At 60.1% G+C, this 22,241-nt stretch overlaps 1 protein-coding gene across 2 annotated transcripts; it reads right to left on the reverse strand.

Annotated features, from left to right (window-relative positions):
* Positions 1-890: 890 nt before the first annotated feature.
* Positions 891-22,047, reverse strand: STAT5A (signal transducer and activator of transcription 5A). Of its 2 annotated transcripts, XM_062175668.1 has the most exons (19): positions 21,977-22,047; positions 21,174-21,311; positions 20,750-20,906; positions 19,701-19,790; positions 16,218-16,392; positions 10,607-10,737; positions 10,209-10,360; positions 9,573-9,728; positions 9,031-9,210; positions 7,405-7,492; positions 7,181-7,303; positions 6,801-6,893; positions 6,144-6,350; positions 4,657-4,751; positions 4,439-4,569; positions 3,960-4,115; positions 3,213-3,264; positions 2,829-2,933; positions 891-2,012 (listed from the first exon to the last, which is right to left on the reverse strand). In XM_062175668.1, exons 2-19 carry the CDS (start codon positions 21,299-21,301, stop codon positions 1,850-1,852), a joined length of 2,382 nt encoding a protein of 793 aa, XP_062031652.1. In that variant the 5' UTR covers positions 21,302-21,311; positions 21,977-22,047; the 3' UTR covers positions 891-1,849. The 2 variants fall into 2 exon arrangements, with proteins under 2 accessions (XP_062031652.1, XP_062031653.1); XM_062175669.1 differs by lacking the exons at positions 891-2,012; positions 2,829-2,933; positions 3,213-3,264; ... (1 more) ...; positions 4,439-4,569; positions 4,657-4,751 and adding an exon at positions 5,676-6,097.
* Positions 22,048-22,241: the final 194 nt, after the last annotated feature.

The raw sequence follows: 22,241 nt of genomic DNA on the forward strand, positions 1-22,241 counted from the left end.
GGTGTGGGAGTGGGGCCTCCCCCGCGGTGTCCTGCCTGGGCTCAGATAAGCCACCTGAGGGGTTGGGGTGTGGCTACTCCCGGCCCATTATCACTTTCCCTTAGTTCACCAGCGGGGTCACCGCACAGACACCTCACTGGCTGCCCGTGGTGATAGCCCAGGGCAGTGGCGCCCAGGACACCAGTACCCACTCAGCGTCCCCACCTCGCACCCTGGGCCATGGAGACAGCCCAGGCCGAGATAGGAGTGAGCGTCTCCCCGTGCAGAGATGGGGCAGATTAGGGGCACCTGCCTCCCTCCCCATCCACTCCTTCCCACCCCTCTTTGGGGCAAGCTGCGAGCGCCAGGTCCCTTCCCTCTCAAAAAAGCTGCCCACAGGCCCAAGGGAGGCCCCCAGCGGCCCCCTCGGCAGGGGGTCCACAAGGGGAGCACCCCACCTCCCCTCAACCCCAGCAGCAGTGGGATGGTGCCCCCTGCTGGCCTCGGAAGCGACTGGGAAGGATGGGGCTTGCCACACCTCACAGGCTGCCCGTGGCCCAGGAAGTGAGAAACCTTGGCACTGCCCTCAGCTGCAGGCTTCAGGGTTGCTCATGGGGCAGCGGATAAAGAACCGCCCGCGCCACAGCTCCGCCCACCCTCTGGCCCCTCCCACAGTCACTCCTGCCTTCCCTTCCTCCAAGTTGCTAACCCAGTTCTTCAGCCTGCCAGAGTGGTCCTTGTCCTGGAAATCACAGAAAAAAAGGCGGAGCTACAGGCTAAAAATGACAGCATCAGCCACGCAGGTGGGATGGAACAAAACAACCCCAGCCCCAGGTCCCCAGCACAGGGACGCCACAGCCAGCTCCCCGAGCCAGGAGCCAAACAAGCCAATGTATGAAAACAAAAACCTTTTATTCAAAAACAGTTGACACAAGTGCGTGGTCTATGTACAAAGTACAAAAGAACCCCTCTTCTCGTCCCCACCTCCCTTCAGAGGGTTTGAACTCCCCAGCTTCGGCGTCCCAGGCCTCGCAGGGAAGGCGCAAGGCCCCAGCCTGTTAGGCGACAACGTGAGGCCACTCCCTGCAGAGCCCACCCAGCCTCAGCTTGCCCCACTCTGGGTTCCCGCACACGTGGCAGGGGCCTGCCCCCTCCCCTCCTACAAGCAAGGGTGCAAACAGGAAAAGAGGCTGGGGCTGGGTGGAGGGGGCAAGGTCGGAGGACGAAGGCGTCTGGGTGGGCAGTGGGCAACAGCATCACAGACTCGAAGCCCACGCGCTCCAGCTCAAGGACGCGGCCCTGACTCCAGTGAATCCAGCTGTACTCAGAACTCCATCTGGCACGGCCCAGACGAGCCCCAGCGGCTAGATAGAAAGCCTGCAGGCGGCACGTTCATGAACGTATACACAGTCACTCAAAACCAAGCCCCAATCCCCCTCCGAGGGGAGAGAATCAGGCCACCGCATGTGCCGTGGCCAGAAGCACGCACGCACACGCTGGAGAGCACAGAGCTGCTCGCTGGGGAGGAGAGCCAGCTTGCAGCTGCTGTCACCCTAGCCCTTGAGTCATTCCATTTGCTGAAATGCCGCCGAGTGGACCAAGGAGGACTGGGGGGGACAGGTTTGCCAGCGCTGTGCACCTGCAAAGACGGAGGCTCGGTCTCCTCCACCAGACCCGGGGGTTCTCAGACATCTCAATGTGAAGAACAGAGTCAGGACCGCCAGGGCGAGGCAGGCCCGCCCACCGCACGCATGCACTCACACACACACAGGCACGCACACATGTCCACATGATGCCTGCAGAGGCATCACCAGGCACAGCGAGACTGAAGTCCAAGGAACGCAAACCCTTCCGCCTGAGATGCACACATTCAGGAGAGGGAGCTCCTGGCAGCCGTGAAGAGCGTGGCGGGCGGGGACAGGCGCGGGCTGAGGCCGTCCATGGGGCGGCGCAGGAGCTCCTCCACGTGCCGGGCCACATCCATGGTCTCGTCCAAGTCGAACTCTCCTTCCTGGTCCAGGACGGGGTCCGGGCTGGTGAAGTCGGGGATGTCAGAGGGAGCTGGTGCGCCTCACGGCACCGTCTGCTCCCCACTCAAACCAGCGCCCAGGGGACCAGCTCGGCACCCAGCGTCTACGTGCATCTCTCGCTACCTCATAGTCATCTCAGGGGGTTCATTTCCCCTCATCTTTGTAACACGCAACGCTTGGGCCCATGAGCTCTGCCCGCGCGCCATGCTATGTGGCCCGAAGCAGCACACCATCTGCTGAACAGGAAGGTGGGTGTTTGTCCCATTTCATGGCAGAGCCAAGGGGGGCTCTGAACATGCTTGGGCCACCTCGTCAGGGCTGGAGTCGGGCTTCCGGCCTGTTGGTCTCCCTGCAGCTGCCTCGGACACCCAGCCCCAGCCACCCACGGCCCACAGAGGGATTCCTCCTACACTGTGGCCCCGCTCGGTTCTGTAGAACCAGTGCCCCACGGGCAGCTACCTCAAGTCAAGCCCTTGCGACAGCCTCGCCTGTGTAAACGTGGCCCCTGCCCTGTTTTCACTGACTCCTCACCCCAGCCCCACGAGGGAGGTGATCTCGCTTCACTGTACAGATGGGGAGACAGGATCAGAAAGCCTCAGGGACTTTTCCAAGGTCACACAGCCACCCAGGACCATGGCGTCGAGATGCCCTGTGTGCCTTCCTGGCTGATGGTGCCTGCCCAGGGCCCAGGGCCCAGGCCTGAGCTGGGCACCCCAGCCTAGAGGAGCTCGGGGCTCCTCTGCCTACCTGCCCCCTGGGCTCCAGCCTGAGGCCCTGTCCCCAACCCCTCCCCATGGCCCCCACGAGAACCCAACCTACTTCTGTGGGTACATGTTGTAGTGCGTCTGGGGACACACAGCCGGGGAGGGGGCCTGGTCCACATAGGTGGCGCTGGCCCCCCCCTCTCCAGACGCGTTGGCAAACCTGCGGGAGAAGCAGAGCTCAGCTGCCGGGCAGCCCCTGGGCTGACCCAGGGGAAGGGGTTCGGGGGGCAAATGGACGCCTTTTCCAGGGTGCAACAGGGCCGAGCGCCCACTGCCCTGGGGCTCTGGCTGCAGGAGGGCCCGGGCGCTGGCCACAGCACGACCCGAGTCCAGCCTTACCCCAGGGGCTGAGCCAGGTCTGTGGGGGAAGGGGAGGGGTGGGGGCGCCCGGGCAGAGGGAGAGGAAGCAGGAGACCCCGAGCGGACGCTGGACACTTACTCAGGGACCACTTGCTTGATCTGCGGCTTCACGTACCCGTCCACCGCCTTAGCTGCCGGGGTAGAGTGGGGAGACAGCCTGAGTCTCTGGGGCTCCACCCAATCTGTCTCCTGCCCGCATCACCCTGGGGCCTTAGCAGGGGTGAGGTTTCCCAAGGACCCCCAGTAAACACCTGCTGACGGCCCTGCCTGACCACACAGGCTCCTGGCACCAGTCCCACCCCTTTCCAGGCCATCTGCTTTCTCCACCGCCTCCCAGACAGAATCTATAAGCAGACCCTGCCCATGGCAGGTTTGTGGGTGGGAGTGGGGAGAGTGACCAACTGGATGGGAGCAGAGCATGAGCTGTGGGTGTGGCTTATCCTGGCCCCTCCCTCGAGGCGGCCAGTATTTCCCCCACGGGTGCAGAGCGGCGATTCCACTCAGCTTGTCTGCAGACACAGCTGGGATAAGGGTTGCTTCCACTCTCTTTGTGAGCCCTGATGTCTCTCCCGCCACGGCAAGATCCAAAACCCAGAGGGACCCAGGCCTTCGGCACAGAGGTGAAGATGCTGCTCTCGTGCCCTGTCAGAGTGCTTGGGTTCGAATCCCAGCTCTGCTCCCAGTTCCAGCTCCCTGCTAATATACTCCCCGGGAGGCAGCAGTGATGGCTCAAACAGCTGGGTCCCTGCCACTCCCGTGGGAGACCTAGGGCCAGGGCTCTGCCCGCGGTCTGGGGAGAGCCCGGGCGTCGGGCAGCAGGACCCACCGAGCACAGGAGTGTAGTACTTGGAGAAGACCTCGTCCTTGGGGCGGTCCGGAAAGACATAGATGAGATAGCTCAGGTCTCCCAGGCGGTCGGCCAGGGACCGAATGGAGAAATCCCGCGTGGTGAACGGCTTCAGGTTCCACAGGTTGCGGTCGGCTGAGAGGAGGAGGACCCTGCTCCCACCGGCCTCAGGGGACGGAGGCGATAGGGCTTTCCCTAGCCTGCCCTGCAACCCCACCCGAGTGCTCCCCCTCAGCCAGCCGGGAAACTAGACACCCACAGGCCTGGCCACGGCAGGGGCCTCGCCCAGCGGGTCTGCGGTCCATGGGGCCGGTGGCGGCAGGTTCTCCAAGATGGGACAAGGGAACGTGCTTCTGAGCAACACGCCCACTCCCCACCTTTCCCAGAGTTCCTTCTAAGAGCCAGGAAACAGGAGCCAGGGTCCCTGGGCCCGGTGTGGGGGCACAGCAGGCACTCACGGGAGTCAAACTTCCAGGCAATGGTGATGCCGCCGATTTCTGAGTCACTGAAGCGCAGCAGGAAGGTGCCATCGGGCTTGTTGATGAGCAGGTCGTGGGCCTGTTGCTTGTTCACAAAACCGAGGATGGCCCTGGGTGCCGGGGACAGTTGTGTCACTGCTGAGCCAGCAGCCGCCGTGCCCTGGGCTGCCCCCCCGGCCCCCGGCCCCATTCCTCACCCGTCGTTCCAGTGGGGCTTGTGATGCTTCTTCAGCACCTCCATCACCCCATCGAACCACTGCCAGAAGGTGTAGTTCCAGCCGGGCAGGTTCTCCTGTGAGCCAGGAAACCCCCGAGTCAGGGCTGGGGCCCCCGGCCACGGGCAGCCTGGGGTCTCCCTGCCCTCTTGCCCCAAGCCAGGCCTGCTTCTTCACTCCTCCCTCTCCCAACCCCAGCGCTCCAGACACTGACTGTCCCCACTCATCACCAGGGAAGCAGAGCCACTCGTCACACGCTTCTAAGACAACAGGGGTCCCTGACAATCCTCTGGGCACGAGTCAGAGGTGTAAAAATTTTCCAGGCCAGGGTGGACATCTGGCACAGCACATGAGAAGCCACCTGGGATGCCCGCATAGCATACTGGGCTGCCAGGGTCCAAGTCCCAGTTCCACTCTGATTCCAGCTGCCCAGCTAACACATTCCAGAAGGCAGCGGGTGATGGCCCAAGGACTTGCTTCCCTGTCACCCATATGGGAGACTCAGACTGAGTTCCAGCCTCCTGGCTTTGGAATGGCCCAGCCCTGGGCATTGCAGGCCTTGGGGAAGTGGACCAGCACATAGAAGATCTCTCTCTCCATCTCTGTCTCTCTGCCTTTCAAGTACATTTTAAAAAATAATAACAAAGGAATTGTCCAGGCTGGACGGGTCTCCAAAGTCATTCCTGCCCCACCCCTTCACTTTACAGAGGGTTACAGCTGGGTAAACTGAGGCCCAGAGCACAGAGCTAGGACTAGAGCCCAAGGGTCCAGAACCCAGCTCGAGGTCCCCCAGGTCCTCCTGCTTGGGTTCTCAAGCTGAGCATAACACCTTCCAGCCTCTGCCTGTGTTCCTTGGGGTCCAAGCCCCCATTTCTCCAGGTGGTAGGAGGCAGGGTGGGGCCGCCTGACCGCGAGCTGGGGGAGGCAGGACAGGGCGGGGTGGTCCCAGGCAGGCCCTCACCCTGTTGAACTGGGACCAGGACACGGCCATGCTGCTGTAGTCCTCCAGGTAGGAGGCAGGGTGGGGCCGCCTGACCGCGAGCTGGGGGAGGCAGGACAGGGCGGGGTGGTCCCAGGCAGGCCCTCACCCTGTTGAACTGGGACCAGGACACGGCCACGCTGCTGTAGTCCTCCAGGTAGGAGGCAGGGTGGGGCCGCCTGACCGCGAGCTGGGGGAGGCAGGACAGGGCGGGGTGGTCCCAGGCAGGCCCTCACCCTGTTGAACTGGGACCAGGACACGGCCATGCTGCTGTAGTCCTCCAGGTAGGAGGCAGGGTGGGGCCGCCTGACCGCGAGCTGGGGGAGGCAGGACAGGGCGGGGTGGTCCCAGGCAGGCCCTCACCCTGTTGAACTGGGACCAGGACACGGCCATGCTGCTGTAGTCCTCCAGGTAGGAGGCAGGGTGGGGCCGCCTGACCGCGAGCTGGGGGAGGCAGGACAGGGCGGGGTGGTCCCAGGCAGGCCCTCACCCTGTTGAACTGGGACCAGGACACGGCCATGCTGCTGTAGTCCTCCAGGTGGCCGCTGCTGCTGTTGAACAGCTTCTGCGCCAGGAACACCAGGTTCTCCTTGGTCAGGCCCCGGTTGCTCTGCACCTCGGCCTTGAATTTCATGTTGAGCGCTTCACACAGCTGCGGCCACAGCACTTTGTCAGGCACGGCGAATGGCACTCTGCCCTGGGAGGAGCGGAGAAAGCGGAGTGGCCGGGGCACTTAGGGACATGGAGTGTGCAGGAACACAGGTGCACGCAGGCCTGAGACACACAGATACACGAGAAAGAGGGGGCCGAGAGAGTTCCAGAAAGTAGGCGCAGACCCATGGGGGAAAGGGGCAAGGCAAAAGAGAGGACGTCGCGTGGGCCCACAGGGCCAGAGGCCCAGGCTACAGTTAGGGAGCCAAGCCCAAGGCAAAGAAAGATCCCAGGCCAGGGCCCAAGGTCCAAGCCCTCCTGTGCAGAAACTACAGCTGGAGCCCGAGGGCAGCCCGGCTCTCCTTGCCCCAGCCCTGCTCTGGGCCTAGGGGAGGGGGTGCGGGGTGAGAAGCACCTCACAGTAGGGGCTCAAGGAGCTGCCCTGACCTTGAGCAGCTGGGGGAGGGGGGCAAGGCGGGGTCCCCCAGGGGCTCACCGGCTCAGCAAAGGCGTTGTCCCACAGCACGGTGGCCGTGGCGTTGTGGTCCTGGCTGCCGTGGACAATGACAACCACAGGGAGGGACAGCGTCTGTGGGAAAGCGAGGAATGAGCGTGTGGGGGCATGGCTGCCGTTCCATGCTCTGCTCTGCTCGGGCAGGACTCCCAGCCCTGGCCGTCACCCACAGAACCAGCTGCAGCACCCGCAAACCACAGAGCAGAGCGTGGCTCTCTTCAGTGCACCGCCTGCGCCGCGGGCCGGCACAGGGAGCGCAGGGGGTCCCGGGCGCCCCCTCTCAGTACAGCCAGGCGGCCTCCCACAGATAACCTGGGCCGTGCTGTGGGTGAGCCTCAGGGAGGAGCCTCTGGGGGCCTCACCTTCACCTGGAACACAAGCTCATTGCTGCCAACGCTGAACTGCGACTCGAAGAGGACTGTGAACTTCTCCTCTGTCACAGACTCCGCGCCCCGGCGGTCCGCACGCTTGATCCTCTTCAGTGACTGCAGGGGCCCAGGGAGTCGGGCGGGGGGGGGGGGGGGCAGGGTCAGGAGGGTTCCCCACTGGGCCGAGCCCCCTCTCCACGGCCAGGCCCAGTCCTCACCATGTTCCTGAAGTGGGCGCTGAGGGTGCCGGTGGCTTGGTGATATTCCATGACGCAACAATTGTTCAGGATCTCACCGCTGCACTCACTGCGAGCAGAGAGAGCCCCAGGTCCGCACAGCCTGGCAGGGATCCCTGCTCCAGGCAGTGCTGCCATGGCCCCTCCCTGGGCCCCATCACCCCGACAGCACCCAAGGCAAGGGCTCCAAGGGCGAGGGGTGGGCCGAAATCCCTCGGGCACCAAGGTTGACGTGCGTATGTTCAGGGCTGCTGGTAGCTTCTGGTGCATTTCAAAGAAAAGCTACAACCCGACCGTGGCCTACACAGAGCCCCAGAATCACTCAGGGAACACAGGCCACGGTGGCCTTGGCCACCTGCTATGCACGCCAAGCTCAGCACCTATTTAGACTTGGGCACTCATTCCCCCTGTCACTGCAAACGCCCCTGCCCGTCCCTTCCCACAGCCCCGCCCCAGTGTGGCTCATGCCTCCCCCACCTGCCCCCATACATCTGCACACTAAGATGGCACTGTCTTAGCTTTCTTTCTACAGTCTATCACTTTTCGGCACAAACTTTTTTTTTTTTTTTTTTTTTTTACTTATTTGAAAGAGAGAAAAAGAGCACAAGATCTCTTATCCACTGGTTTACTCTTGAAATGTCTCTAACAGCTGGGGTTGGGCCAGGCTGAAGCCAGCAGCCAGGAATTCAGTCCAGGTCTCGCACATGGATGGCAGGGCCCCAGAACTCGAGCCATCACCTGCTGCCTCTCAGGGTGACATTAGCCGCAGGAAGCTGGGATCAGGAGAGAAGCTGAGACGTAACCCCAGGCACTCTGACGTAGGCATCAGAACCACCGAGCCCGGTGCCTGCCTGCCCCCTCATTTTTAAGGGTGCGTTATCCTGTCTCCCCAGCTAACCCGTAAGTTGTAGGAGCAGAACCTCGTGCGTCTCTGTCGTCATACTACACCCCCCATCACACACGGCAGGCACACACTGACCGATTTGGACCAGACGACCTGGGACGGCTTATGGGCTCCCACACCACTCATCCACGCGCTCACGCGTCCATCCACCAGCGGCCCACGTTGTGGACAGCCTGCTCTGAAGCCTGGCCCTCCCCCAGGGTCCCCGCTCACGCACACCTGCTCTTCGCTCTGCCTTCAGGACATGGCACGATTTCTCTCCCCCTGAAAAGTCTTCCCTCTCCAGTCCCTCCGGCCAGCCACTTCCTATCCAGCTGCAGCATTTCTTCCTGCCCGGGCCACCCGGCCACGGTGCCCTACGGGATTCGGTCTTCACAGCCTACAGCCCGCCCGGCTGCTCAACAGGGTGGGCGATGCCGAAGCCGGGCTGCCTGCATCCCCCTCACCCTCCCTGTCCTCTCCCTGCTCAGCCCAGGCCCCAGAACTGCAGGACTTGCAGCCACTACCTGCTGGGCACAGGCAGGGGCTGGGGAAGACCTCTGGGCAGGAGGATACGGTGGGTAAGGAAACAGCATGAACTAGGAAGATGAGTGCAGGTCTGCAGGTGGGAGATGAGGGAGGCTGTGCTACCCCCCTGCAGAAGAGAAGCCACGCCCACCCCAGCCTGGGAGCCCCAGGGCGGGAGGGAGGGAGCAGGCACTCACTTGCGGGTGTTCTCATTCTTGAGCAGGGACTTGGCCTGCTGCTCACTGATGATGGTGGCCTTCACCTGGGGGGGGTTCATGTGCACGTTCAGCTTCCCGCCCACCAGCAGGCGCACGGTGGCTGCGAACTTGGTCTGGGTCTTCAGGACCTGCGGGGGCTGCTTCTCGATGATGAATGTGCTGCAGGTGACACAGGGACAGGCGTGAGACACGGCCTCGGGGAGGGGACGCGCCTCCCCTGGGGCTCAGCAGATGAAGGAAGCTCACATAGCCCAGGCCTCTTTCCCACCAGACCACAGGGAGGGAGCTGGGGAGATGGCAGGGGGACACAGGGTCCAAGAGCATCTCTTGTGGGGTCTGGCAACAGACACTGGGCCAGAGCAGCCAGAGCTACAGGAGATGGGGTGGGAAGCAGGTGTGAGGCAGCGTGAGACGGGTCTGAGGCAGAGACCTGGGCTGGATGGCACCATTGCTCCCACGTGCCAACCCCCCCCCCAGGAGCGCCCCCCCCCCGCTGGGCGTGGCCGAGAGGCGGAGGCCACCTGGTCACCAGGGCGGAGATGATGTCCGTGATGGTGGCGTTGACCTCGGCCAGCATCTCCTCCACGGGGCCGGGGATGGGCAGCTGCTGGCAGAGGTGCTCGGCTCTGCGGATTTGCTGCCGGTTCTGCCAGATGATCTCAGCCAACTTCTCACACCTGCGAGGAGCCCAGGCCACAGGAGCACATTGGCTTCCCCCACTTCCCAGGCCAGAGGCTGGGAGGCTCCAGTCTGGGGACCCCATCCCCAGGACCCGGCTCCACCCCCAGGGGGTGGGGGCCTAACCGCTCCTCCCTTAGAGAGGGCAGAGCAGGCCGCCTGCCTTCTAGAAGCACAGAGAAGCCAGGAGGGGCAGGGCGGTCTCAGCTTGGGCCCAAGCAGCCCGAGGAGGATCAAGGATCCTCTGCACACCCGGCCCAGCCCCACCTCCACAGGCTGCCCTCGCCGGGGGTTGGGGGTTGGGGTTGGGGCACAGGGTAGGGGACTGAAGTCTGCAAAAGGAATAGGCCCCTGGGGAAACACCAGCTGGCCCGCAGAGGGGGCCCGCAGCACGGGCCAAGGCAGGAGGCAGAAGAGGCAGCTGGCTCGACCAGCACGGCCCTGGCCCCTGGCCCCGCCCGCCGCCTCCCCGCGCTCACCAGGACTGCAGCACGTCCAGGCTGCCCTCGGGGGGCCCTCCGTTGCCGGCCAGCTGCTGCCGCCGCTTCCACTGGATCAGCTCGTCGTCCAGGATGATCGTCTGCTGCTTCCGCAGCAGCTGCAGGGTCTTCTGGTGCTTCTCGGCCAGCTCCTGCGGGGGGTGGACAGCAGCCCTGCTGGGCTCCCAGACGATGGCCCAGATGGGACCCCCTGAAATGCAGGGCCTGGCACGGGCCCAGGCCCCCCTCTTCAGACCTGTACCCCCCCCCAAGGAAGAAGGATCTGGCCTCCTGCTCCCCAGGGCCCTGCCCTTGTCCTGGGTCCCTTCCCCATCTGGCTCCCGGAGACCCCGCCGCGGTGCTCCAGCCCGGGTGCAGAGGGGCGCAGAGCCACTCACCACGCGGTACTGCTGCAGTGTCTGGGCCTCGCGCTGCAGCCAGGCCTCCAGGGACACCTGCTTCTGCTGCAGGGTCGTCTCCCTGCTCAGCCGCTCCTGGGGGTTCAGCTGGGCCAGCTGGGCAAACTGAGCTAGAGGAGGCGACACGACACCCATGGCCATCACCTCCCAGTGTTCAGCACGAAGCCCCCAGACTCCACTCAACTGGCCTGGGGCCAGCCCCTCAAAGGCCATACCTCCCGGCAGCAGCAGGTCAGGGCTCCTGCCAGCCCTGGGTGCCGGAGCTGAACGGGCTCCCTAGAAGGCAGCGCCTGCCTCCGCTCAACAGGCTCCTGATGGGTTCTCCTCTGGGGGTGAGGGGTGGGCACTCGGAGCACGCCTGAGGGGACCCCTGTGTGGCCTTCCCGCTCCCTATGTGGCCGGCTGCCCAGCCCTCCTCAGCGGGATGCTGGCCTGGACCGGCCTAGAGTTGGAAGTGAGCCCCAGCGTTCACTAGCTGGCTGAACTTGGGCAAGTAGTTGGGCCTCCTGTGCCTCAGTTTCCCCATGTGGGAAATGGAGACTCCTGGTACCTACCTCAGTGGGTTGCTATGGAGATGAACTATCTCATGATACAGAAAATACTCAAGAAACTGCCTGGCCCGCCTAAGTTCTGGGCAGATTCGTTCTCGGTGGACGGGAGAAAGGACAGCAGTGGCCAGGTGACAGGGACAAGCAGAGCCCAGCCCCCACCTCACAGGGGAGGCCTCCTGGGAGGCCCCGCGCCCCAGCTTGGTCTCATCTCCTGAGCACAGGCTGGGTCTCTCGGCACAGGAGGAGGAGTCCGGGGTGCTGCAAGGAGCCCAGTTGGCTGTCCAGGGCTTGTCCCCGTCAGCTCCGCCCACCACCAGGTGAGACAGACAGCAAAGGCGGAGACACCCTGCACCCAGGCCTGCTGGCAACACGAGATCTTGGGAAAGGGGCTCAGCTGCTCTCCACGCTCGCTGGAGGACCCTCCCCCAGGGTGGGAACAGGGCAGGAGTGAGGTCTCATGACCCCATTCAAAATGGCTGTGATGAAACCCTCAGACCCAGGGGAGGAGAAACGGGAGAACAAGGAACACCTGTGGGTCTCCAACCTGGCTCAGAAATCAACATTTGCCCAGGTAAAGCCTCCTGCACGCCCTCCCCTGTGGGGAGCCCCCCCACCCCACCCCAGGGCAGCCGCCCTGATCACAGGGGACGCCTCCCTCCCAGAGCCTCAGGAGCTCCTGGTGGCCTGAGGGCCATGTCACACGGACCTCGTCCTGCCTCATGGAACACACAAGCTGGGACGGACCAAAGCCACTCAGCCAGCCAGCAGCAGCCCACAGCTGCAACTCAGAAATCGGGTTCCAACTGTGGGGCGTGGACACTGCGCAGTGACCCACTTAGCTGTCTCCTGGCAATTGGCAGAAACTTCTGGAAGAGGCCAGGGAGACCTGAGGCAGCTGCCGGGCTCTGAGCTCCCCCTGCTCACACAGGGGCACAGCTGTGCCTCTCATGGGGGAGGCAGATACACGAGGCTGAACACACACTGCCCCGAGGGAACAAACCCAGACTCCACTCCAGGCCTAACCCGTCCTCGGGAACAGAAAACCCAGGTTCGGGACCGCAAATGGCGTCAACGGTCACAGGACTCTTGCGGACATGACATGAACTCTGCTGGTCCTGCCCCAGGAAGGAGCCGTGCTTTTCTGGAGTCGGTGTGGGCCTGGTTCCAATGGGAGGAAGACATGCTAGAATCTTCCTGCCCGCTAAAAACCGGCTCAGTACCGACGATGTCTCCGGGATGGGCAGGTCTCAGGGTGCAGAAAACACTGGCATGGCAGAAAGGAAGCTTAAATTGTTAAAATGAAATTCTAGAGTAATCAAAAATAGCACCCCTTCCTTAAAAAAAAAAAAAAAAAAAAAGGAACAGAACCAAAATTGAATGCTTAACAGAAAATATTAAAATGAACATACATCTATGTTAATAATTTAAATATTACTGAACTAAATATCTTACCTAAAACCAGAGATACTGAATAGATAAAAAGCAAGATTGAACTATATGTTGTCTACATGTTAATTTTTTTAAAAGCATAGACAAAGACAGGCAGTATGCAACGCAGATGTCTGCAGTGCCGACACGCCATATGGGCGTAGGTTTGAGTCTCAGCTGTTCTGCTTCTGATCCTGCAAATGGGCCTGGGAAAGCAGTGGAAGATAGCCAAAGTACATGGGCCACTGCAGGCATCTGGGAGACCTAGAGGAAGCCCCTGGCTCCCGGCTTGTGCCTTGCCCAGCTGCAGCCATTGCAGCCATTTGGGGAGTGAACCAGCAGATGGAAGATCTCTCTGGCTCTCTTCTCTCTCTGTGACTTTCAAATAAATAAATAAATCTTTTTATAAAATGCAGAAGGCTGAGTAGTTGTATTAATATCTGATTAAAACATAGAGCAGAGGCTGGCACTGTGGCACAGCAGGTTAAAGCCCCAGCCTGTAGCACTGGAATCCCATATGGGTGCTGGTTCAAGTCCTGGCTGCTCCACTTCCAATCCAGTTCTCTGCTATGGCCTGGGGAAGCAGCAGATGGTCCAAGTCCTTGGGTCCCTGCACTCACATGGGAGACCTGGAAGAAGTTCCTGGCTCCTGGGTTCAGATCGGCCCAGCTCCAGCCTTTGTGGCCATTTGGGGAGTGAACCAGCAGATGGAAGACCTCTCTCTCCTTTCTCTGTAACTCTTTCAAATAAATAAAAGTAAATTAAAAAAAAAAAAGACATAAAGCACTACCAGTTTACCAGTTTAAGAAAGATATTTCACAATGGTTAGAATGCCAAATGATCAGAAATTCCTTTTAATCCTAAGGTATCTATGTACAATAATAAAAGTTCAAAATACATGAAGAAAATAGTTACAGAATAAACCACAAGAATAGTCAATTTCACTGCCACAACAGGCGATTCTTTTTTTTTTTTTTTTTTTTTTGACAGAGTTATAGACAGTGTGAGAGAGAGAGACAGAGAGAAAGGTCTTCCTTCCGTTGGTTCACCCCCCAAATGGCCGCTACAGCTGGAGCTAGGCCGATCCAAAGCCAGGAGCCAGGTGCTTCCTCCTGGTCTCCCATGCGGGTGTAGGTGCCTAAGCACTTAGGCCATCTTCCACTGCCATCCCGGGCCACAGCCGAGAGCTGGACTGGAAGAGGAGCAACTGGGACTAGAACCTGGCGCCCATAGGGGATGCCGGCACTGCAGGCAGAGGATTAACCAAGTGAGCCAAGGCACCGGCCCAATAGGTGATTCTGATACTTCTCTTTCAGCAACCAACAAAACAATTGGGCAAGGAAAAAACCAATAAAGGCAAAGACCAGTAGGTCTCCAAGTATAGCCTTGGGAATTTCTGGAATGTTCTTGAGTCCTTTGTTCTTAAGCCTGCATTTGCCCTTTTCACTCTCAGTGTCTTACAGGTACACCGTGGAGCCTCCAGCAGCTATGAGAAGTGTGATAGATAGTACAACAGAAAGGAAGGCACAGCTGTCTCTTATTAAGCCCAGCATTAGAGATTCACAAATACAGTCACATATTGGTTAACAACAGGCCTACATCCTAAGAAATATGTCATCAGAGGATTTCATTGCTGAGTGAACATGATAGCGTGTGTTCATGCACACCTGGATGGTGCAGCCAACCACACACCCAGGCTGTATGACCTACACCGTTGTACAGTCGCCTGACACTGACCAAAACACCATGATTCAGTGCATGACAGTATGTAAACCAATGTCATCCCACCAATTTTTTTTTTTAAATACAGATGTTGCACTGGTCTTTGTAAAATTTTACCTTTTATGCTAACTACCAAATTTATTGTTGCTGTTTTTTTAACGAAACAACAAGGAACATATATTCTTTCCAAATGCATAAGATGCATTCACTGAGGGAGAATATATCCTAGGCCATAAAAGAATTCTCAATACATTGATAAAAACTCAGGTCACACGGAGCATGATCACAGCAGAACAACAAGATGATACTGCAGTCAGTAACAGCAAGACATCTAGAAAAAAACAAATGCTTGGAAATGAAACAAGATGCTTCTAAATGACATATGGACGAAATAATCCATCACCAGAGAAATCAGACATATTTCAAAGTGGACAGTGAGTGTCCAGCACAACCAAAAGTGTGGGATGCAGCTAAAGCAGTGGTTGGGGCACATGCATAGCTTTGACCACATATACACACAACATGCACACACACAACACGCACACACACACAAGCAGAGATACTTCTTAAAGTTTGTGGAAGATGGAATCAAAAGGTAAGTTTATTTTTGGTGCAAAAAAATGGAAATCCATGCATAGTTTTTTCATACTATGCATCTTCCATGAACTTTTTGAAGGCCATGCACCCTTGTACGTTTGAGAGGAGAACTCAGGAGCAAAGGACAGGGCAGTTGGAGGCTTCTTGCTCTCACGAGGACGAGGTGGCACACCCCTGGGGCCATTCTGGGGTGTAAGGAGAGGGGCCATGCCCCCAGACTCCTCAGATTGTACCTGAGGGCAGCTCCCCCGAGCCACCTCTTCTTTCCCACACCCACGTGGCGGCAGCCACCGGCCAAGCACGTGAAAGGAGAGAGGAGATTTCGTGCCAGCGCCCTGCCCCGGTCTCCTCCTGCCTGTGCGGCTCCCAAGGGGCATTCCTGGCTTCCTGCCTCTCGTCAGCCTGGCACAGCCAGGCCAATCCCCAGATCCGCTAGGGAACACGGTGCCCACATTCAAGAACGTGCTCACTCAGTGAGTGCCCACAATTACGGCGCGAATACAGGGTCACAAAGAAGAGGGATTCTACATCACCAGCTGAGACCCGGTCTGCAACTGACAGGCAGCCCAGGCCAGATCTTTGCTCTTTTTGAACCTCAGTCTCTGTAGCCGTGGGCTTCACAGGCTCTCATGAGGGCTGCACTGAGCTCAGGGCCTGGCCAGGGCAGGTGCTCAATCCCTGGGGGCCATTTCCCTACCAGGCTCTGAGTGAGGTGCTGTGGAGACGGACAGCCCCGAAGGAGCTCAGAGAGTGCTCCCCACATGGGGACAGCCCGGCAAGAGCTCAGAGTGCTCCCCGCATGGGGACAGCCCCGCAGGAGCTCAGAGTGCTCCCCACATGACAGGAGCTCAGAGTGCTCCCCGCATGGGGACAGCCCGGCAGGAGCTCAGAGTGCTCCCCACATGGGGACAGCCCGGCAGGAGCTCAGAGTGCTCCCGGCATGGGGACAGCCCGGCAGGAGCTCAGAGTGCTCCCCGCATGGGGACAGCCCGGCAGGAGCTCAGAATGCTCCCCACATGACAGGAGCTCAGAGTGCTCCCGGCATGGGGACAGCCCGGCAGGAGCTCAGAGTGCTCCCCACATGGGGACAGCCCCACAGCTCTCAGAGTGCTCCCCACATGACAGGAGCTCAGAGTGCTCCCCGCGTGAGGACAGCCCAGCAGGAGCTCAGAGTGCTCCCCACATGGGGACAGCCCGGCAGGAGCTCAGAGTGCTCCCCGCATGGGGACAGCCCGGCAGGAGCTCAGAGTGCTCCCCGCGTGGCGACGTGCGCGGTGGCCGCCCGGCCTCACCTTGGATCCTCAGGCTCTCCTGGTACTGGATGATGAAGTACTCCTGAGTCTGCTGCAGCTTCTTCAGCTCGTTCTCCGTGTCCTGCGTGACCAGCCGCAGCTCCTCGAACGTCTGGTTGATCTGAAGGTGCTTCTGGGACATGGCGTCGGCCAGGGTCCCAGCGGGAGAGGCGCCCTGTGAAGGGACCGGCGGGAGTGACAAGGAGCAGGGTGCTGGGCAGAGGCAGGGAGGAAGACCTCCGGCCCCGCGCGCACCCAACACTTCACGTCTACGGCATGAAGGGAGGGCCGTTTGCCCGCATGGGGGTGGACGGGGAGGAAGGGGGACGGAGAGGCGACGTGGCAGACAGCGGCGCCTTCATGCTAGAAACTTCAATTTTGGATCTGGCCTCCGCCGCGGGATCCCCAGAAGGGTCTCTCGTTTGCTTCAGAGAGCGTCAACACGTCCCAGGTCACCTGGGACTTTCTATTGACGACCCCTCCCCCCTCCTGCTCTGCTCACTCATGGAGCCGACGCCCCGACTGTGGGAGGCCAGGGCTGTGTGAGCACACGCCACCACTTCGAGTGTCCTCCCCCAACACCTCTTCGTGACTGAACAAAGAGAAGGGCTGAACCTCTCGCAGGAGTCCCGAGACCCCAAAGTGAAATTACAGGGGCGGCAGCACAAGGCCTGCTGGCAGCCAGCTGTCCCTTCAACGCCCCTCTGAGAGACTCTGCAGTTAACAACTACACTCGGAACAAAATCCAAACCTCTTCTTCCAGCCTCTGCTGGTCTAGCCACCAGCCCCTGCCAATCTCCACCCCCAGCACCACGCTGCCCGGGTACCAGTGCGGCTAGGCCTGCTGATTCTGTTCCTTGAACAGATAAGCACGTTCCTATCTCAGGGCCTTTGCACATGCCCCATCTGTCTGGAACATTCTGGCACCAACTCCTCCTGAGGCAGGCAATTCAACTCACACCTCTTCCTAAGGGGCCTCCTCCTACGGACCAATCCCCTCTGGGCCCAGTGTCACACCAATGCGTCCTGCTGTTGCTTGTTCTTTTGCTTCTGGTCTCTCTACACAAGAACGTGGGGTCCCCTAGGACCCTCGGTGTCCTGTGCACCAGAGTCCTCGAGGCTAGGACATCAGCAGTGCTGAGAAGGGATGACCCCACGCTCCCAACACCATCCGTGCCACACGCTCTATCAGAGTTGAATTCACATCACAACCTCAGGGGGCGCTATGGCTGCCAGGGGACGCGGCAGGACTGCGGAAGGCCTGGGGGCCTGGCTTCCGCCCCCTCTCGCTTTGCCTGCATCACTCCCCGCCAGCCCCCTTCTCCGCCTCCGCAGGTGCACTAACTGGCAAGCCTTGGCAGGTGAGATGTCTGAGGCTCCCCTGCCCTTGTGCGCACTGACACCTGTGCTGGGAAGATCACTCCTCTTCTCCTTCCTCCCCAGTAGTGCGACACCCCCTCCCTGAGGACACCCCCGGCCAGCCTGCCCAGGACGAGCTGGGTTTCCCCACCTGGGCTCACTCTGGGGAATCTACTGTGGCTGGGGGTCCCCACCTCTGCCTCTTCCCCCAGTCCTAGCCCAGCCTCAGACACACAGTTGGACCAGCGAGTGTTTCCTCGGGTGATTGTAGAATGCCTGACACATTGATTCTTTTTTTTTTTAAGATGTATTTATTTATTTGAAAGAGTTACAGAGAGAGAGAGACACACACACAGAGAAAGAGAGAGAGAGAGAGGTCTTTTCCATCTGCTGGTTCACTCCCCAATTGGCTGCAATGGCCAGAGCTGCGCTGATCCAAAGCCAGGAGCCAGGAGCTTCCTCTGGGTCTCCCATGCAGGTGCAGGGGCCCAAGGACTTGGGCCATCTTCCACTGCTTTCCGAGGCCATAGCAGAGAGCTGGATGGTAGCGGAGCAGCTGGGACTTGAACCAGCACCCATATGGGATTGCCGGCACTGCAGGCAGCAGCTTTACCCATTATGCCACAGCGCCGGCCCTAACCAGTTGATTCCTTACAAGCAAATAGTGCTTGTGCTTCAGGTACTGTCCTGTGATCTCTAGCCCTGTTATGTGACTTCATAAAACTTACTTTGCTTTACTGCAGACAAAGCGATGTTTGTATCATTGTCCCAGGCCTTCATTACACAGGGGCTGGTGTGGCCGGGCAGGAGCTGAGCCACTGCTGCCTGCAATGCCTGCATCCCAAATCAGAGTGCCGGTTCCAGTCCCAGCTGCTTCACTCCCGACTCAGTTCCCTGCTAATGCGCCTGGGAAAGTAACAGAAGATGGTCCCAATGCTTGGGGCCCTGCACCCGTGTTGGGAGATCCAGATGGAACTCCTGGCTCCCGGCTTCAGCCTGGCCCAGTCCTGGCCATTGCAGCATTTGGGGAGCAAACCAGTGGATGGAAGATCTCTCTTTCTCACCCTTTTCCCATGGCTCTGCCTTTCAAATAAATCAATCTTTAAAAAAAAAAAAAAAAAAAAAAACAGCCTCTGTACACTCTGTGCTCTCAGAGTGTGCGATGAGCACTGCCCCGCCCTCGGGCCCGCCCCCTGTGCCACCCAGGCTGTCCTCGCAGACACGGCCAGCCTGCAGTCCCCATTTAGGACCCAGAGCCACTCACTGAACGCCAAATCCTTTTCCCTGGTGATTTGTGACAGCACCTCGGACACAGATGGAGTTTCGATGAGTATGTGTGTGCGTGTATGTGCACGTGTGTGACGAGTGTGAGACTGTGTAAGCTTCTGTGCACACGTGTGTGGGTGTGTGCACACGTGTGGGGGCTATATGTGTGCAGGGGATGTATTCATGTGTGGGGGGTGTTGTGTGTGTATGTGGGGGGATGTATTCATGTGTGCATACATGTGGGGGGTGTTGTGTGTGGGATGTATGTGTGTGTATGTGGGATGTATTCACGTGTGTATATGTGGGGGGTGTGCATACATGTGTGGAGGTGGAGGTGTGTATGGGGAGGATGTATTCGTGTGTGGGGGTGTATGTGTGTATGTGCGTATGGGGGGGATGTATTCATGTGTGTATACATGTGCATGGGAGTATATACACGTGTGGGGGTGTATATGTGTATGTGGGGGATGTATTCATGTGTGTATACATGTGTGGGTGGGGGGTGATTGTGTGTAGGAGGATGGGGGACTGTTTATCCTTGGCCTGCATAGTATCTAACTTAACCCTCACAGTAGCCCTATAGAGCAGGTACTTTCATTACCCCTGTTTTACAATAGAAACATGGGAGGCTCAGAGAGGTACGGTAACTTGCTCAAGTCACACGCTGGTAAGCTGGTAAGTGGCAGAGCCACGTGGCCACCCCACACCAGCATGCAATAGCACCTCTCGCGCTTGCCTGTGCCTCTTATTTCTTCGGTGCTGTCCTATGCCACTGTTTGATATCAACACAGTTGGGTCTGGGGAGAAAGTCACAGGGAAGCCCTCCCAGCTCCTCCCCCACCCCCAGGCGACACTCACATTGTTGGCTTCCCGGACCAGCCTCTGTTCATTGTACAGAATGTGCCGGATGCAGCGCACCAGCTCCATGGGGCAGCGGTCGTACGTGTTCTGGAAGAATCCAAGAGCATCTGCCCTCAGTTCCAGCCATACCGGCCCCGGGCCAGGCTCCCCCTTCCTCTGCTTCGGCCCCTGCCTGGGCTTCTCCCAGGAAGCCTCAGAAACCATCATCAGATGTCTCTGTCTCTGTTACTCAGGGGCCCTCCCCCATCTTCACACTGGGTCTGCAGTGAACCCAATGCCGGCCGTCCACACAGCACTTCCATTCTCCCAGCGTGGAAACCCCTTATCCCTGCGTCGCCCAGGGGAACACGGATGCCCAGAAAGGTCACGTGCTTGTCCAGAGGGCAGGTGACTCGAGCCTCACACATCCGATACAAGGTCGAGGGCCTTGCCACCATACTCCTGCCCCTCGGTTCCTATTCTGCTTCCCCTCGGGTTTCTCCCGACTCCTCCCTCTTCGAGAAGGACTTTTCTGTGCCCGGTCCCTGCTGTCTGTGGTTGAGAAGGGCTTGACCGTGATCACCACCCACACCCCTTTCCTGCTTCATACAAACTCCGCACTTCCTCTGTACCTCCCCATGCCACACCACGGAAAGGAGAAACCCCACCTCACACAGCCCTTTCATCCTCCTCCTCCCCCCAACTCCAGCTTCAGCAGAGTCCCAACGGGCCATGCAGTCACTCATTTCTAGAATGTCCCAGCCTTCCTTTCTCCAAGAAAAGAATCCTGCCTCAATCTACCTCCATGCCACCTGCTTAACCCATCCACCATGCTGGCTCGCCCACCTCCCTCTGTCGGGAAGAAAAACCCCCACCCCCACCTCATCCAGTACTTTGTGAAAGGTTAAAGGAATCCGGCAGGTCTGACTTAGAAAGAGGGGGTGGGGGAAATTGAAGAAAAGTTGCCCAGGAGCTCATGGTCACGCGGTGAGTCAGTGGCCAGACCAGGAAAAAAACCCCGGGGGGTTCTGCTTCCTCCCTGTAGGTGGCCCAGCGCTCACACCCACCTGGAGCTGGGTGGCGTAGTGGCCCAGCTTGATCTTCAGTAAAAACCCATCTTCCCCCACCTGATGCTCCGCCTTCTTCTGCAGCTCTTGCACCAGGCCCTCCAGGAGCTGGGCGGCCTGGGCTCGGTCCTGGGGACTGTCCAGGTCGATGGCATCCCTTGGGGCAGGGTGGGGGACAGAAATCCACTGTGGCAACTCCTCGAGCCAGGAGCTCAGGCACCACGTGACGCGAGCCCACGAGACTTGCTCCCCGCACCTCCACAGGCACAGACTCCGGTTTCCCTGTTCCCCTTTCCCAGGGACACCACCCCTTCCACACAGAGAAGGGCAGGCAGGAGCAGCGTGGCACCAGAGCACACGGAGGAGATCTTCGAGTCAGGGGGTTAGGACCCCGCAGGGGGAGGCCCGGGCAAGGGGCACCTACCACGGCTGGCTCTCGATCCACTGTGCCAGGTAGTGCCGGACCTCGATGGGGAAGTGCTGGCCATAGAGCACCTGCATCTGGCGCAGCGCGTCTCCCTGCAGCTGCTGGGCCTGAATCCAGCCCGCCATGGCCGCTCGCCTAGAACCAGGAGACCACTCAAGAGCCACCTCCTCTGCAGAGGCCGGCGGGGCCTGCCCCTGGCCCTACCGTGCCCACCTGTCCCTGGGCTGCAGTCGGGGCCAGGCCCCGCTCCTCCCACTAGCACGCTTTCCTGTGCGGGAAGAGAGATGGTGGGGAGGAGACGGCAGTCCCTCCTCTCCAACAAGGAACCCACTGAGGCTGGGGGCAGGAGGAGGGGGGTCCCCGAGAGGCAAGTGCCCTTCCTCTTCCTCTCCCCTAGCCCCATGGGAAACTGAAAGAGAAACTTGAGGGCCGAGGCCCACCGCCCTCTGCAGGGTCTGCACGAATACCCCCCATCAGCCGCGGACCCAGACTCCCCATCTCAGGGAGCAGGGATGTTTCAAGCCAAAGTCAGGGCGAAGCAGCTCGGGCTCCCACCCCACGCTTGGCGCCCTGGGGCACATGGCTGGACTTGAGCAAAGAGCTGGAGCGACACAGGCTCCCCTCCCGCGCTCTGCCATCACCCTGGTGGCGCCCGACGGCGCCCCCTCCCCCGAGCGTGAGGACGACGGCCGCCTCCCTTCCTCCGCGTCCCTCGACCCCCGACCCCCGACCCCCGTCGGCACTGCGCGTTGCGCCCAAACTCGCTCCGAGGCGCCCGGGCCCCGCCGCGCGGCACCCACCTGGCGGGGCCGAGCTGTGAGGCGGCGGGGCCGGCTGTGCGCGGCCCGGGCTCCCGGCGGCGGCGGCGGCGGCTGTTACTACAGGAAGGAGCCGAGAGCAGCGATTTCCTCCTCAAAGGTCAGCTGCCTGCGATAGACCAAACACAGCGCGCGGGCGCTCGCCAGCACCCTCCCCGCCGCTGGCGCGGCCTCCCAGCCTCCGCCCTCGGCCGGCCGCCGGCTCCCGGCGAGTGCGCAGCAGCGGCGCGGCGGGGTGGCGCCGGAC

The sequence above is a fragment of the Lepus europaeus genome, chromosome 18 (assembly GCF_033115175.1).
Source record: "Lepus europaeus isolate LE1 chromosome 18, mLepTim1.pri, whole genome shotgun sequence".
NCBI lineage: Eukaryota > Metazoa > Chordata > Mammalia > Lagomorpha > Leporidae > Lepus > Lepus europaeus.